Source organism: Panthera pardus, unplaced genomic scaffold, assembly GCF_024362965.1.
Source record: "Panthera pardus isolate Hobbes unplaced genomic scaffold, ASM2436296v1 HiC_scaffold_13, whole genome shotgun sequence".
In the NCBI taxonomy this organism is placed as follows: Eukaryota; Metazoa; Chordata; class Mammalia; order Carnivora; family Felidae; genus Panthera; species Panthera pardus.
In genome coordinates this window covers 43,613,481-43,628,107 of record NW_026526688.1, presented here as the reverse complement: position 1 = coordinate 43,628,107, position 14,627 = coordinate 43,613,481, and the positions used below count along the sequence as shown (strand labels likewise).

The following is a 14,627-nucleotide window of genomic DNA, read 5'->3' as shown; positions in this document are numbered from 1 at the left end:
TCCCCTTATTTTCAATCTGAAAGTGTCTTTAGGTCTAAAGTGGGTCTCTTGTAAACAGCATATAGATGGATCTTGTTTTCTTACCCATTCTGTTACCCTGTGTCTTTTGATTGGAGCATTGAGTCCATTGACGTTTAAAGTGAGTATGAAAGATATGAATTTATTGCCATTATGTTGCTTGTAGAGTTTCTGGTGGCATTCTCTGGTCCTTTCTAGTCTTTGTTGCTTTTGGTCTTTATTTATTTGTTTTTCCCCCATCTTTTCTCCCTTCAGAGAGTCCCCATTAAAATTTCTTGCAGGGCTGGTTTAGTGGTCACAAACTCCTTTAAGTTTTGTTTGTGTGGGAAACTTTTTTATCTCTCTTTCTGTTTTGAATGACAGCCTTGCTGGATAAAGAATTCTTGGCTGCATGTTTTTCTGATTCAGCACGTTGAATATATCCTGCCACTCCTTTCTGGCCTGCCAAGTTTCTGTGTATAGGTCTGCTGCAAACCTCATATGTCTTCCCTTGTAGGTTAGGGACTTTTTTTCCCTTGCTGCTTTCATGATTCTCTCCTTGTCTGAGTATTTTGTGAATTTGACTATGATATGCCTTGTTGATGGTTGGTTTTTGTTGAATGTAATGGGGGGTTCTCTGTGCTTCCTGGATTTTGATATCTGTCTTTCCCCATGTTAGGAAAGTTTTCCACTATGATTTGCTCACATAACCCTTTCTCTCTCTTCTTCTTCTGGGACCCCTATGATTCTGATGTTGTTCCTTTTTAATGAGTCCTTGATTTCTCTAATTCTTTTTTTTTTTTAATTTTTTTTAACGTTTATTTATTTTTGGGACAGAGAGAGACAGAGCATGAACGGGGGAGGGTCAGAGAGAGGGAGACACAGAATCTGAAACAGGCTCCAGGTTCTGAGCTGTCAGCACAGAGCCTGATGTGGGGCTCGGACTCAGGGACCGTGAGATCATGACCTGAGCCTAATTCGGCCGCTTAACCGGCTGAGCCACCCAGGTGCCCCGATTTCTCTAATTCTTAAATTGTGCTCTTTTCCCTTAATCTCCCTCTTTTTTTCTGCTTCATTATTCTTTATAAGTTTGTCTTCTATATTGCTGATTCTCTGTTCTGCCTTGTCCATCCTTGCCGCTGCTGCAGCCATCCGTGATTGCAGCTCAGTTACAGCATTTTTAATTTCATTTTGGTTATTTTTTACTTATTTTATCTCTGCAGAAAGGGATTCTAATCTATTTTTGACTCCAGCTAGTATTCTTATTATTGTGATTCTAAATTCTGGTTCAGCCATCTTGCTTGTATCTGTGTTGGTTAAATCCCTAGCTGTTGTTTCTTCGTGCTCTTTCTTTTCCAGTGAATTCCTTCATTTTGTCATTTTGAAGGGAGAAAAGGAATTAATGAGGTAGAAAAATTGAAATTAAAAAAATTAAAATTAAATCATGACCTGTAATAATTTGTTTATCAGTGGGTAAAACATTAGATTGGAACTTGAAGGCCAGAATCAGGCATTTAAAATTGAGCATATCCTGGCAAGTAAAAAGGAGAAAACTAATCTGTTCTCTTACTCCTTTCCCTATTGGAGATTTGATATTTATATTCTTTATGGATATGGTATGTGTATAAATATGAATATTAATTGCATACTTCAATTTAGTAATCTCTTAAAATTATTCATTAGTGGCAATTAGTGATATAAAAGAGTTAATGCAGGTTACAAAATAGTCTGACATTCATTTGTTATGGATGCATATTTTTTTAATATTAACTTGGAAAGCATTATTTTCATTCTCATTTAGATCCAGATCAGAAAGCAGCAGCCAAACAGATACAGTCAGGTAAGTAAATTAGGAGGTGTCTTTTAAAGTAAGTATGTGGGGGCACCTGGGTGGCTCAGTCAGTTGAGCGTTTGACTTCGGCTCAGGTCATGATCTCATGGTTCGTGAGTTTGAGCCCCACGTCGGGCTCTGTGCTGACAGCTTGGAGCCTGGAGCCTGCTTCAGATTCTGTGTCTCCCTCTCTCTCTGCCCCATCCCCATTCATGCTCTGTCTCTCTCTGTCTTAAAAATAAACAAAACATTTAAAAAAATTCAAAATAAGTATGTGTTAAAAATAAGATTAACAAATTGATAACCAGCAATAAATTACTAAGTATCAATTGAGCAGTAACAATTGGTAAGGTGCTATACGAAAAAATAACTTATTAGTATTTGCCAATCTAATAACTAATGACTATTTGTCTAGAAAAATCAATGTCTTCTTACTTTGATTTTGTTAATGTATGTTGGGGTTTAGTTTTTGGAAACAAAGGAAAAAATGATTGCTTAAATGTTTATGGAGCTAACTTATAAATGGGGAAGTTTACCTCTGTATTTATAGATTTTTACAACTAGAAATTAAATGTGCATGCTCATGAACAACTGAATGAATTCTTACCCTAGTCACTTAAGAAAACTTTGCTGAAGGGGCGCCTGGGTGGCGCAGTCGGTTAAGCGTCCGACTTCAGCCAGGTCACGATCTCGCGGTCTGTGAGTTCGAGCCCCGCGTCAGGCTCTGGGCTGATGGCTCGGAGCCTGGAGCCTGTTTCCGAGTCTGTGTCTCCCTCTCTCTCTGCCCCTCCCCCGTTCATGCTCTGTCTCTCTCTGTCCCAAAAATAAAAAAAAAAATAAAAAAAAAAAAACGTTGAAAAAAAAAAAGAAAACTTTGCTGAAGAGAAACATCATAATAAAATTTTGTAAGTTTATTTACTTATTTTGAAAGAGATAGAAACAGCATGAGAAGGGGAGGAGCAGAGATAGAGGGGGAGAGAGAGAATCCCAAGCAGACTCCCTACCAACAGCACAGAGCCTAATGGTAGGGATCAAACTCACAAAACTGTGAGATCATGATCTGAGCCGAAACTGAGAGTTGAAGGCTTAACTGATTGAGTCACCCAGGTGACCCAAGAAACAATAATTCTATGGGGGTGTCTGGGTGGCTCAGTCAGTTAGGTGTCTGTTGATATTGACTCAGGTCATGATCCCACGGTTTGTGGGATCTATCCCCACATCGGGCTCTACACGAACAGTTCAGAGACTGCTTGGGATTCTCTCTCTCCCTGTTTCTCTCTGACCCTCCCCTGTTTGTAGTCTATCTTTTTCTCTCTCAAAATAAATAAACATTAGAAAAAAAAAAACACAGTAATTCTACATCTTCCATAACCTTTCAGTATCACAAAAGAGTTTTAATTAGATTTCCATCCATTTCCTGAAGGGTGGATATTTCTGTATAATAAAGCAGTAAGTCTAGTTTCCCACATCTGTCATTTTTGGGTTTGGGGTCTTTCTGCAGATATAAAATGTTTAGGAGTTTTCACACCCCTCTCCCTGACTTACAGTCTTTATTTACTTGTGAGGAAGTGTTGGTGTTATTCCTTATGTGTTCTTCCAAAGTCCACTGCTATTCCAAAAACACTTCCAGATCTATAGAGTAAACCTTGTAGGCTGTACAACATGGTTATATAATTTGTCTTATTCCAGATGAGAGCTTCCTCTTCAATAAGAATGCCTGCCTTTCTTTATTTCTCTTTTATTATGACAATCTCTTTACAGTGACACTTTGAAATCATGATTTACCATCACCAAACTAAAAAAAAAATTGATTTTCATTTAATAATGATAATAGTAATATGTCCTCTCTGTGTCAGTGAGTTTTCATATGGTACTCAAACACAGCAAGTCTCAGGTACTTTTCCTCAACTTGGACATATGTCTTATTATACTGTTATCTCAGAAAATAAAAGCCATGATTATCTTTCTCAGCATTGTATAGCCAGCCTGTTTTAGAATTCTTGGTTAATGCTAAGTGCTCAATAAATATTTGTTGAATGAATGAATAAATGATTACTTTTAATCTCCCCCTGCCCCTCCCCACATGGGCAGCTAAACAAAAAACCTTACAAATACAAAAGTACATAGATACGTACACACACATATACACATCCATGTATCTATGGATGTTACAACTGCTGTGATGTTATAACTGTTCTCATTTCTTCTCTCATATTATCTCTCATCCTAAAACTTGTTGATATAATTCATCTCTTCTAGGGTCATTATTCACCTACATTGGGTGAGGGATGATAACATTAATTATAGGAAAATTTACATTTCAGTTGGAGTAGTATAATTTAGGATGTTAATCCACTACACTAACCTTCTGGCTTGGTGTGTACTAGGGAAACATTTTTGGGATAATTATTCATGTAAGTTTTAATAATGTCACTTGATACTATTGCTTTGCTTTACTAACATAAAATCTACACTATAATTTTCAGGTCATTTATTTTTGGAATAATCCTTATCTGGTGGAAAGTTAGTGGGAAAGGCTGTTGAAGTCAAGGAATACAGAGAGGCGTGAATCCCAGTATCATTATATTAATGCCACTTTAAGCATCATTAATTTTTAAATATCTGAATTAAATTAATATTTCCAGTCTTTTCCTAAACAGTAGAAGGATCTTAGATCATTTAATAGCAAACTACATTATGAATCTTTCATATATTGTCATTTGAGTTTTAACTTCTAGGTTCTTTACCTACATGACTTCCCTTCCATTAGTCATTATTGTTGTTGTGATTATATTTACTAGGATCTAACAACATATTTACTAATTACTTTGTTCGCTATTCATTCTTGAACCCATTTTCTCATGTTGATTTCAATTTCCCTTTTCCTGAAGTACAACCCTTTTAGTTTCAATTAGTGTCTATGGTTATAAGCATTTTGTGTTAAATGCCTGAACATATATTTTTTTCCACACCCAGCTTTGAAAGAGAACCTGGATGATTATAGACTTATAGTTGAGAGTCACTTTACACAACTCTTTTAAAGCATTCTGTTGTAATGTGACATTTACTGTCATTGATGAGACCTCCGTTGTTAGTGTAATTAATTTCTTTATTCCTTTCCAATTAATGTGTGTTTGCTCTAAATGGCTTCTAAGGTTTCTTATTTGTCCTCAGTTTTGTTATTTTATTATGATATGTTCTGATATAATTTGTTCTTATTGATACTGATCTGGATTCAATATAGTCTTTAGATATCAATACTCAGGTCATTAATTCTATAAAAAAATTCAGTTATTATTTCTTCAATTATTGAACCTTCCCCATTCTTTTTCTTTTCTTTAAAATGACTAATATCTAAAATGATTATATTGGGGAGAGTCTTCTCATTTTAGCGTCCATGTTTCTTAACTGGACTGTTCATGTACCGTACTTTTTCACCTCTCTATCTGGCATTGATCCCTTCATATGAGCTTCCAGATCACTCATTCTCCTAATGGTTATCTTTTTCATGACTTATTCCCATCTTACTCTCTGTGGAGATCTTAAATATTTCTATTTAAGTTTTTTATATTGTCCATTGATCTTAATGTGTGAATTTTTTGTTCTGCTGTGCTATGGCTGTGGCCATTTAACACACAGCAGTAGTTTGTAATTTAGACTTGTAAATGATGTCATCCTTAGGAGCCATGATTGGTCTCATGGGAATTCTGCATGCTGAGTTTACGCATACATTAGGAAGAGGGGAATGTTTCAGATTTGCCTGTCCTGGAGCATGAATGTTTCAATATTTTCTATATTTCCTGGCTCAAATTTGTAGGTAGTAGGATTAAGGAATTGAGATCCTGCCCCTCTACATAGTACAGGCCTGAAGTTTTACTTCTCTATGTGGCCCTTTTCCATCTACATGGATAAGCCAGCTTACTTGTTGCATTCCCAATGGCCATAATTTTTATTTGCTCTATTTAGGACTACTAGTCTCAGGGTTTGTTCTATCTTTCTAACATCTGTTAGAAACAGTGTCTTCTACTCCTTCCAAGCTACGGTTAGTAAAACTATGTCTCTTAGGATGTAAATCATTCATATTCCCTTGTAGTCATTCAGCTTTTGCTCCTGTTTTCCTTCTGAACTCTTAGTTTCTTCATTTTTTACTGACAGAAGGAAAAGCCTTTTTGGCTGTCAATCTCCATTGGATATTAAATTTTTGTGCCATCTTCTTCAGCTTTTCTGTGGAATAGAAAGGGAAAACTTTTCTTGTGGAATAGAAAGGGGAGCTCTTTCCTGTCATTTCATTCTGCTAAATTGCCCAGAAGTAAATAAATGTGAGGTTTCATTTGCAAAATGTGGAAATTTACATATCAATGAATAAAAAAACTAACTTGAAGCCTGAAAGCCAAATTTAGGCCTTCATAGTCAAACTTACGTATTGTGCTTAGAAGTGGTGAAGAAAAAAAAAATGCATCTCTACCATCTTGATGCTTTTCCCCACTGGAAGTTTTATATTTTGCATTATATGTTGTACTTGGTGTTGTGTAAATAAGAATATTACTTATTTGCATGTACCAAGTGTTAAGAGAGTTAGTTTTGGTATAAAATGGCTTGATCATCATTCTCAATTTAGGCAAGTTTCTTAACTGCTAGACATTATTTTTATTTTTTATTTTTATTTAGATCCAGTTCAGAAAGTAGTGCTCAAACATATACCAGCAGGTAAGTAACTTAGAAAGTTTTTCTCATAAATAAGTGTATCTTGAAAATAAGAATGAACAGGGGCACCTGGGTGACTCAGTTGGTTAGGCATCCACTTTTGATTTCGGCTCAAATCATGTGATTGAACCCGTGCAGGGCGTGCTTGGGATTCTCTCTCTCCTCTCTCTGAACCCCTCCCCCTGCTCCCTCTTTCTCTTTCTCTCTTTCAAAGTAAATAAATAACTTTTAAAAAAGAAAATAGTGAACAAATAATTGCTTACTATTTTTTAGCAGCCACAGATGATAAAGTACTGTCCTAAAAAACAATTTATCGGTATTTTTCGTTCTAGGAATAAATATTTATTAACTCAGTCTTTTTTCTCAGTTGACTAAATTTTTATTGATTCCCTACTCTTTTGATACACAGGAAAAAAACTAGTTAAATCTAATGAGACAAGATATCTATAATTATTATGTGGAAGTAACTCATAAGCAGAGCATTTTTTACATTCTTTATGATGAGGTACACAAAGGAAAATACTACTTTTTTGTTCAGATTACATTTATATCCACAAACTCAATATAAACAATGGGGTAAACTCCACTTAGGAGGGGTTTATCACAGAGATGGTATCATAAACACACTAAAATTCTTTGCTTCTCACAGCCCCGCAACAGCCCACAATTGTGTTAACAAAGGTTCTCTGAATTCTTCTTAAATTTTTAGTTTCCCATGCTCCACAGTTGTGGCCTTGTGATCCTTCTAAAGTCATCAAATATTTATTGGTCTTCTCATATTTCTTTCTCCCTTATTAGAATTTTAGTTTTCTTGTACTGTCTGACATTTTTCCTTAAAGTGTCTTTTAGTTACTTTCAATCTACTAGTATTCCAGAATATCCCTTTATAGCCACAGGTTAAAATTTCAGGCTGCACCACAACATTTATAGTTTCTATCCTTTCTGATGAAGTCACTTCATCCATTAGGGAAGGTTATGGAATTTCTACATCCTTTATTCTCTCTGTTATTTTTGGATATCTCCTAATATAATTATTCTTTTATAGATGTTAGTTACATTCTCCCAACTAGGTATGAAAAAAGAGTTAATTTTCTTTATTGTCTCCATTTCCTGTCAAGAGAATGCTCAACACAATTCTTCCAAACTTTTGCTTACCTAGAAGCATCACTTTCCCTATATATACTCTGAAATCACTTGAGGGTAATGCTCTGTACACCTAGCACAGTACATGCTTAAAGAATAAGTTGTTAATGAATGAGTGATTACTCTTGAACTTCACATACACACATAATTAATATTATTACTACTCCATTTGTCCCCTCTCCCATTATAGAATATGGGATTCACATAATCATCTTCTTCTAGAAGTGGTATTCAACTGGACTGAGGGATAGTCAAAGGCATGGTTAACACTACCAAAACAAGAATTTTTTTAAATGCTGGAAATCTAATGGGTTGTGCATGTCAGTAGACACAAGTCTAGATCCCTTTATTGGTTTGGGGGAGAACTAACTACAGTTGACCTTCGAACAACATGGATTTGAACCGTGCAGATCCACTTACACATGGGCTTTTTGATAAATATATAAATATAGTACCATAAATGTATCTTCTTTATGATTTTCTTAATAGCCTTTCTTTTCCCCAGCTTACTTTATTGTAAGATACAGTTTATTTTATATATATATGTATACATATATATATATATATGTATACATATATATATGAAGTATAAAATGTGTTAATCAACCCTTTATGTTATCAGAAAGGCTTCCAGTCAACAGTAGATTATTAAGTAATTAAATTTTAGAGGAGTCAAAAGTGTTATGTGTGGTAATCAACTCTGTGGGGGTTGACACCCTTAACCCCTTTGTTGTTCAAGGGTCAACTGTATATTAAAAAGGAGTGTTTCATAGTGAGAATAGTTGGAAACATCTTCTTTAAGGTCTGAAGATATAAAATAACAGAAGTAGGGAAAGGATGAGAAGGGTAAAATTATATCACTTATCACTGAATTATCTCCCTAATCTTATCATCTATATTATTTTCTCTGTCAATAAACCTCATTTAATTTGTCTTCAATTTATTATTTTTTTCTCTAATTCTGTTGGTTAGAGGATCAGAAAAAAATCTATGGATCCAAAAATTTGATTTTGACTTTTGGTAATAAGTAGTATAAATGTAGACATTTGGGAGATATTTCTTTTTTACCATTCTTTTGCAGGCAAAGAGGAAGAAACTTCCATTAAAAATATAAAATAACTTTATTGTATTGTATTGTATCAAACTAAAAGTATTATTTCATTGTTTATTTAGATCCAAATCACAGGAAAGCATCCAAACACATAACAGTAGGTAAGTATATTAGAAGCTGTCTCTTAAAATAAATGTTTGAAATTAAAATGAAATTCATAATCTATAGTATTTATTGGGTAGTTTAATTAATAAAGTACTAAATCAGAAACAATGTATTAATCTTTACTAATCTTATTATTGGTCTTTTTTCTTCATTCAATATTGTTCTCTTAAGTCTGTTGGGAACTATCTCTTGTGGGTAGAATGGAATTAAAGGGTTGAATCCAGTAAGATATCTGTTATGTAAATTAGTCTATAAAGTAAATTTATAATCAGGGCCACCTTATCCGTTAGGCATTGAAGGCACAATATTTAAGTCCTATGAGTTTCCAACTGCCAAAAACAAAACTATTTACAACATGAAAAACCAAACAGATTGGCCCCAAGATATGGAAAAGGTACAATTAATATATATTTCAATTTCTAAAAAATAATGCAGTTTGATTCATATTCATGAACATTTTATTGTATGTAGAAAAATGTAAGATTTTCTCATTTGCAAATACTTCTGATTAAAAATGATGCTTCTCCAGAAATCTCATAAAATTGTAGCGTAAATGTTACTCATGGCCAAATAATTTCACAAGCAAAATTAACAAAAATTTTGTCTAGAATTTTTTTTAAGTAGGTTCCATTCCCAACGTGGAGCGCAATGTGGAACTTGAACTCATGACCCTGAGATCAAGACTTGAGCTGACACCAAAAGTCTGATGCTTACCCGGCTGAGCCACCCAGGAGACCCTAGAATCCTTTTTTTTGACATGTGAATTTTTTTGCTTGGCAGTACCCCCAGTTTGTATATTCTGCGGTGGAAGGGAATTTATTGCTCTCAATACCTTAAGCCTGTGTGTCTTTTTTCTCTTCCACAGTAACTAATAATTCCTTCAGAAGACAATGGATATCAGAGAGTATCTCACTGAGAAATGAAAATTTCACCTTTGCTCCCTTGGTCACAGTTGAAGGAAACAATAAACTGAGTGTGGAACTATTTGCATGTGCATCTGTTTTTCTTTCTGCTTCCACCCCTGAGGCTGCAGTTCTGTCATTTCAGGGCCCTTAACTGAAGATACTCATCTCTACTCAGGCATCTCCATCCCAACCAGGCTCCCTGAGCTCTTTTTCCCAGTTCTCCTACCACCCACTCCTGCTTACTTGCTTGGAGCCTCAGATGCTGGCAATCTGCATCAACTGCTTTTACTCAGGAAGAGCTCTGGGTGGTAGTCCATGTTCTTCCTCCTAGTCCTTCTCGCTGGACTTGGCTGGCTGTATACAGATCTCAGTTAATCCTGATATTTTCCCACCTCACCTTCCCCAAAACCCGAATCCATGGCTTCTGAGGGAAGCTGTGTTTGCCTTAAGGACTATGCTACTGTCTAGGACTCTTGCTCTAACCACTGCTTGTCCCTTGTCCCTTGGCTAAGTGACCCATAGGGTGAATCCTAGAAGACAGAAGAACCCAGAGAGCCTGGGCTTGGGTCTCAGGGGCAAAGGTTAATCCCTATCAGAGTTTAGTGGCAAGGCTGAAAAATTGAGTTAGGTAAAGTTTCTCTCATTTTCATTTTTTGAAATTTTGTATGAAATTGTTTACTTTTCCAATGAAATATTTGTCAGAATTCACCAATGAAACTGGAATTTTCTTTGTGAGTTGTACTTTAATTATGGATTCAATTTCTTTAACAGAGGACTATTCAGGTTTTTAATTTATTCTTGCAGTAGGTTTTTCATATATTGTAATCTTAAAGGAGTCTATTTCATTTAATGGTCAATCATTTGACATAAAGTTGTTCTTAAAAACCTTTCTTAGTGTTATTAACCTTTTATGGGATCTTTCTGATCAGGGTTGATAAGTGTTTTCACATTAACTAAAATCTATTAATCTTTTCAGACCACCTCGTCTTTTTTTTTTCTTTATTGCATCTCTGTTTTCTGTTTCATTGATTTCTGCCTTTTTAAAATTTGCTCTTTTCCTAGCTTCTGGAAGTGGAAATTTAGTTCATTTATTTTAAACATTTCTAAATATTTTAAAGGTGTAAATTTGCTCTATATACTTCTTTAGCTTCATTTCATGAAATGTGATATGTTGTATTTTTATTATTCTTCAGGTTAAAATATTTTTCTTTTCTTTTCTTTTCTTTTCTTTTCTTTTCTTTTCTTTTCTTTTCTTTTCTTTTCCTTTCCTTTCCTTTCCTTTCCTTTCTTTTCCTTTCTTTTCTTTTCTATTTTTTTTTATTGTGGATGTTTTCCTATTTGACCTTAATTTTTGCCTAGTAGTTTTCTTTTAATTTTGTTTTTAAATTTTATTTTTTTTAATTTACATCCAACTTAGTTAGCATATAGTACAACAATGATTTCAGGAGTAGATTCCTTAGTGGTCCTTACCCATTTAGCCCATCCTCCCCCCCAGAACACCTCCAGTAACCCTCAGTTTGTTCTCCATATTTGTGAGTCTCTTCTGTTTTGTCCCCCTCCCTGTTTTTATATTATTTTTATTTCCCTTCCCTTATGTTCATGTATTTTGTCTCTTAAAGTCCTCATGAGTGAAGTCGTATGATACTTGTCTTTCTCTGACTAATCTCACTTAGCATAATACCCTCTAGTTCCATCCACGTAGTTGCAAGTGACAAGATTTCATTCTTTTTGATTGCCGAGTAATACTCCATTGTATATATACCACATCTTCTTTATCCATTCATCCATTGATGGACATTTGGGCTTTTTCCATACTTTGGCTATTGTTGATAACACTGCTATAAACATTGGGGTGTATGTGCCCCTCTGAAACAGCACACCTGTATCTCTTGGATAAATACCTAGCAGTGCAATTGCTGGGTCATAGGGTAGTTCTTTTTAGGTCAAAATATTTTCTAATTTTCACTTTGATATCTGAATTATAGGTTACTTAGAAGTGTATTGTTTAACTTCCAAATATTTGGATATTTTCAGTTTAATCTTTTCTTATTGATTTATAATTAATTCAATCATAGGCAGGGAACATACATACACAATTAACAATTCTTTGAAATTATTGTTTTCTTTATGGTCCAGACTATGATGTACTTTGGTGAGTGCTCCATGTGCACTAAAAAATGTACAATTTGCGATTATTGAAAAATGTCAATAAAGTCAAGTTTGTTACCAGTATTTTTGAAACCTTTAAATTTTTTTTCCCTTTTCTATTATTTCCTGAGAGACATGTGTTAAAATTGCCTATTATTGTTGTTCATATGTTATTTGTTTTAGGTATATTATTGGTGTTTCACATGTTTTCAAGTTATATTTTAGTGCATATATCTTTAGGATTGGTATGCTTTTCTGATGAAGTAACTGACCCTTTATCACGACATAATTCTTTTTATTTCTAATAGTCTTAGTTTTTAATTTTACTTTTTTTCTGATATTAATATAGCCATACCAACTTTTTTACAGTTCTTTGCATACAGATATCTTTTTCATCCTTTAACTTTCAATGTATCTTTCCTTATATTTAAGATGTATCTGATGTAAACAGAATAGAGTTGAATCTTATATTTTTTAAATTCAGTCATATAATGTTTTCAAATTGAAGTGTTAAAAGCATTTACATTTAATATAACTTCTCATACTATTGGTTTTAAGTCTACCATTTTATTATGTGTTTTCTATTTGTCCCACATTTCTTTGTTCTTTCCCCCACCTCTGTTTTTCTTTTAGGGTAATTGAGGATTAATCTGTTTTTCTTCCCTGTTGGCTCTTGTAGCTGTCCTTTTTTTCTTTTTTAAAGTTTATTATTTATTTTGAGAGAGAGAGAGAATTACAGTCAGGCTCCACACTGTCAGCATGGAGCCTGATGCAGGACTTGAACACATGAACCATGAGATCATGACCTGAGCCAAAGTTGGAAGCTTAATCAACTGAACCACCCAGGCGACCCTCTAGCTGTCTTTTTAAATATTAATTTTTTGGTGGCTACTCCAGAGATTATAACATTTATCCTTAATTTATCACAGTCTACCTTGAATTAGTATTATCCTACCTAACAACAGAATACTTTACAACAGTATAATTTTTGTTGTCTCCTCCTACCCTTGGTGCTCCTACATTTAATTCTACACATTTAATAAATTCGACCTATATACTGCTATTATTTTCACCTGAAAGAGTCAATAGTGTTCTCAAAAATTTAGTCTTTTACATTTACCCACATGTTTAATCTTTCAGGTACTCTTCATTTCCTCTTATAGATCTGTGCTTCCATGTGGAATCACTTCCTTCAGTGTGAATAGCTTTCTTTAGTATTCCTTACAGTGTGCTACTGGTGGTGATAATTCTTTCACTGTTTTTTTATGTTTGAAAAAGTTTTTATTTATCTTCATTTTCATAAGATATGTCTAATTATTGCACCTAGAATTCTAAATTGCCATTATTTTCCTTTCAGCACTTTTATTTCTGTGTTTATTTGGTGTTTTGTTGTTTTTAAAGTTTTTATTTAAAGACTACTAGTTTTTAAACATGCTAGTTAGTTAGCATATAGTATAATATTGGTTTCAGGAGTAGAATCCAGTTGATTCATCACCTACATATTACACCCAGTGCTCATCCAAGTGTCCTCATTAATGTCCCTTGCCCATTTAGTCCATCCCCCTGCCCAACACCCCACCAGCAACCCACCATTTGTTCTCTGTATTTAAGAGTCTCTTAGGCTTTGTCCCCCTCTCTGTTTTTATGTTATTTTTGCTTCCCTTCTTTATGTTAATTTCTTTTTTTTTTTAATTTTTTTTTAACGTTTATTAATTTTTGAGACAGAGAGAGACAGAGCATGAATGGGGGAGGGTCAGAGAAAGGGAGATACAGAATCCGAAACAGGCTCCAGGCATTGAGCTGTCAGCACAGGGCCCGACGCAGGGCTCGAACCCACGGACCGTGAGATCATGACCTGAGCTGAAGTCGGCCGCTCAACCGACTGAGCCACCCAGGCGCCCCAATTTCTTTTGTATCTTAAATTCCATGAGTGAAGTCATATATTTGTCTTTCTCTGACTAGTTTCGCTTAACATAGTATACTCTAGTTCCATCCACATTGTTGCAAATACACACACACACACACACACACACACACACACACACATATATATATATATATATATATATATATATATCTATCTATCTCCATCCATTCATCAGTTGATGGACAACATTTGGGCTCTTTCCATACTTTGGCTATTGCTGATAGCACTGCTATAAACACTGGGGTGCATGTGCCCTGTCGAAACAGCACTCCTGTATCCTTTGGATAAATACCTAGTAGTACAATTGCTGGGTCATAGTGTAGATCTATTTTTAATTTTTTGAGGAACCTCCATACTGTTTTTGAGTGGTTGCACCAGTTTGCTTTCCCACCAGCAGTGCAAAAGGGTTCCTCTTTTGCTGCATACTCACCAACATCTGTTGTTGCCTCAATTGTTAATTTTAGCCATTCTGACAGATGTGAGATGGTATCTCATTGTGGTTTTGATTTGTATTTCCCTGATGATCAGTGATGCTGAGCATTTTTTCACGTGTCTGTTAGCCATCTGGATATCTTCTTTGGAAAAGTATCTATGTCCTTTGCTCATTTCTTCACTGGATTATTATTATTATTATTATTTTTATTTTTATTTTTATTATTTTATTTATTTTTTGGTGTTGAGTTTGATAAGTTCTTTATAGATTTTGGATGCTAACCCTTTATCTGATATGTCATTTTCAAATATCTTCTCCCATTT

General features: G+C 34.6%; 1 protein-coding gene across 9 annotated transcripts in view; it reads left to right on the top strand.

The window, feature by feature from the left end:
• Positions 1-9,875, top strand: part of ADAM32 (ADAM metallopeptidase domain 32) — a 171,483-nt gene extending 161,608 nt beyond the window's left edge. For 3 of the 9 annotated variants that reach the window (XM_053901057.1, XM_053901055.1, XM_053901056.1), the window contains 4 exons: positions 1,799-1,837; positions 6,497-6,535; positions 8,849-8,887; positions 9,500-9,734. In XM_053901057.1, coding sequence (XP_053757032.1) covers positions 1,799-1,837; positions 6,497-6,535; positions 8,849-8,887; positions 9,500-9,515 — 133 coding nt within the window. In that variant the 3' untranslated portion in view covers positions 9,516-9,734. The other 6 variants (XR_002077699.2, XM_019440725.2, XR_008421607.1 and 3 more) reach the window with 5 other exon arrangements.
• Positions 9,876-14,627: the final 4,752 nt, after the last annotated feature.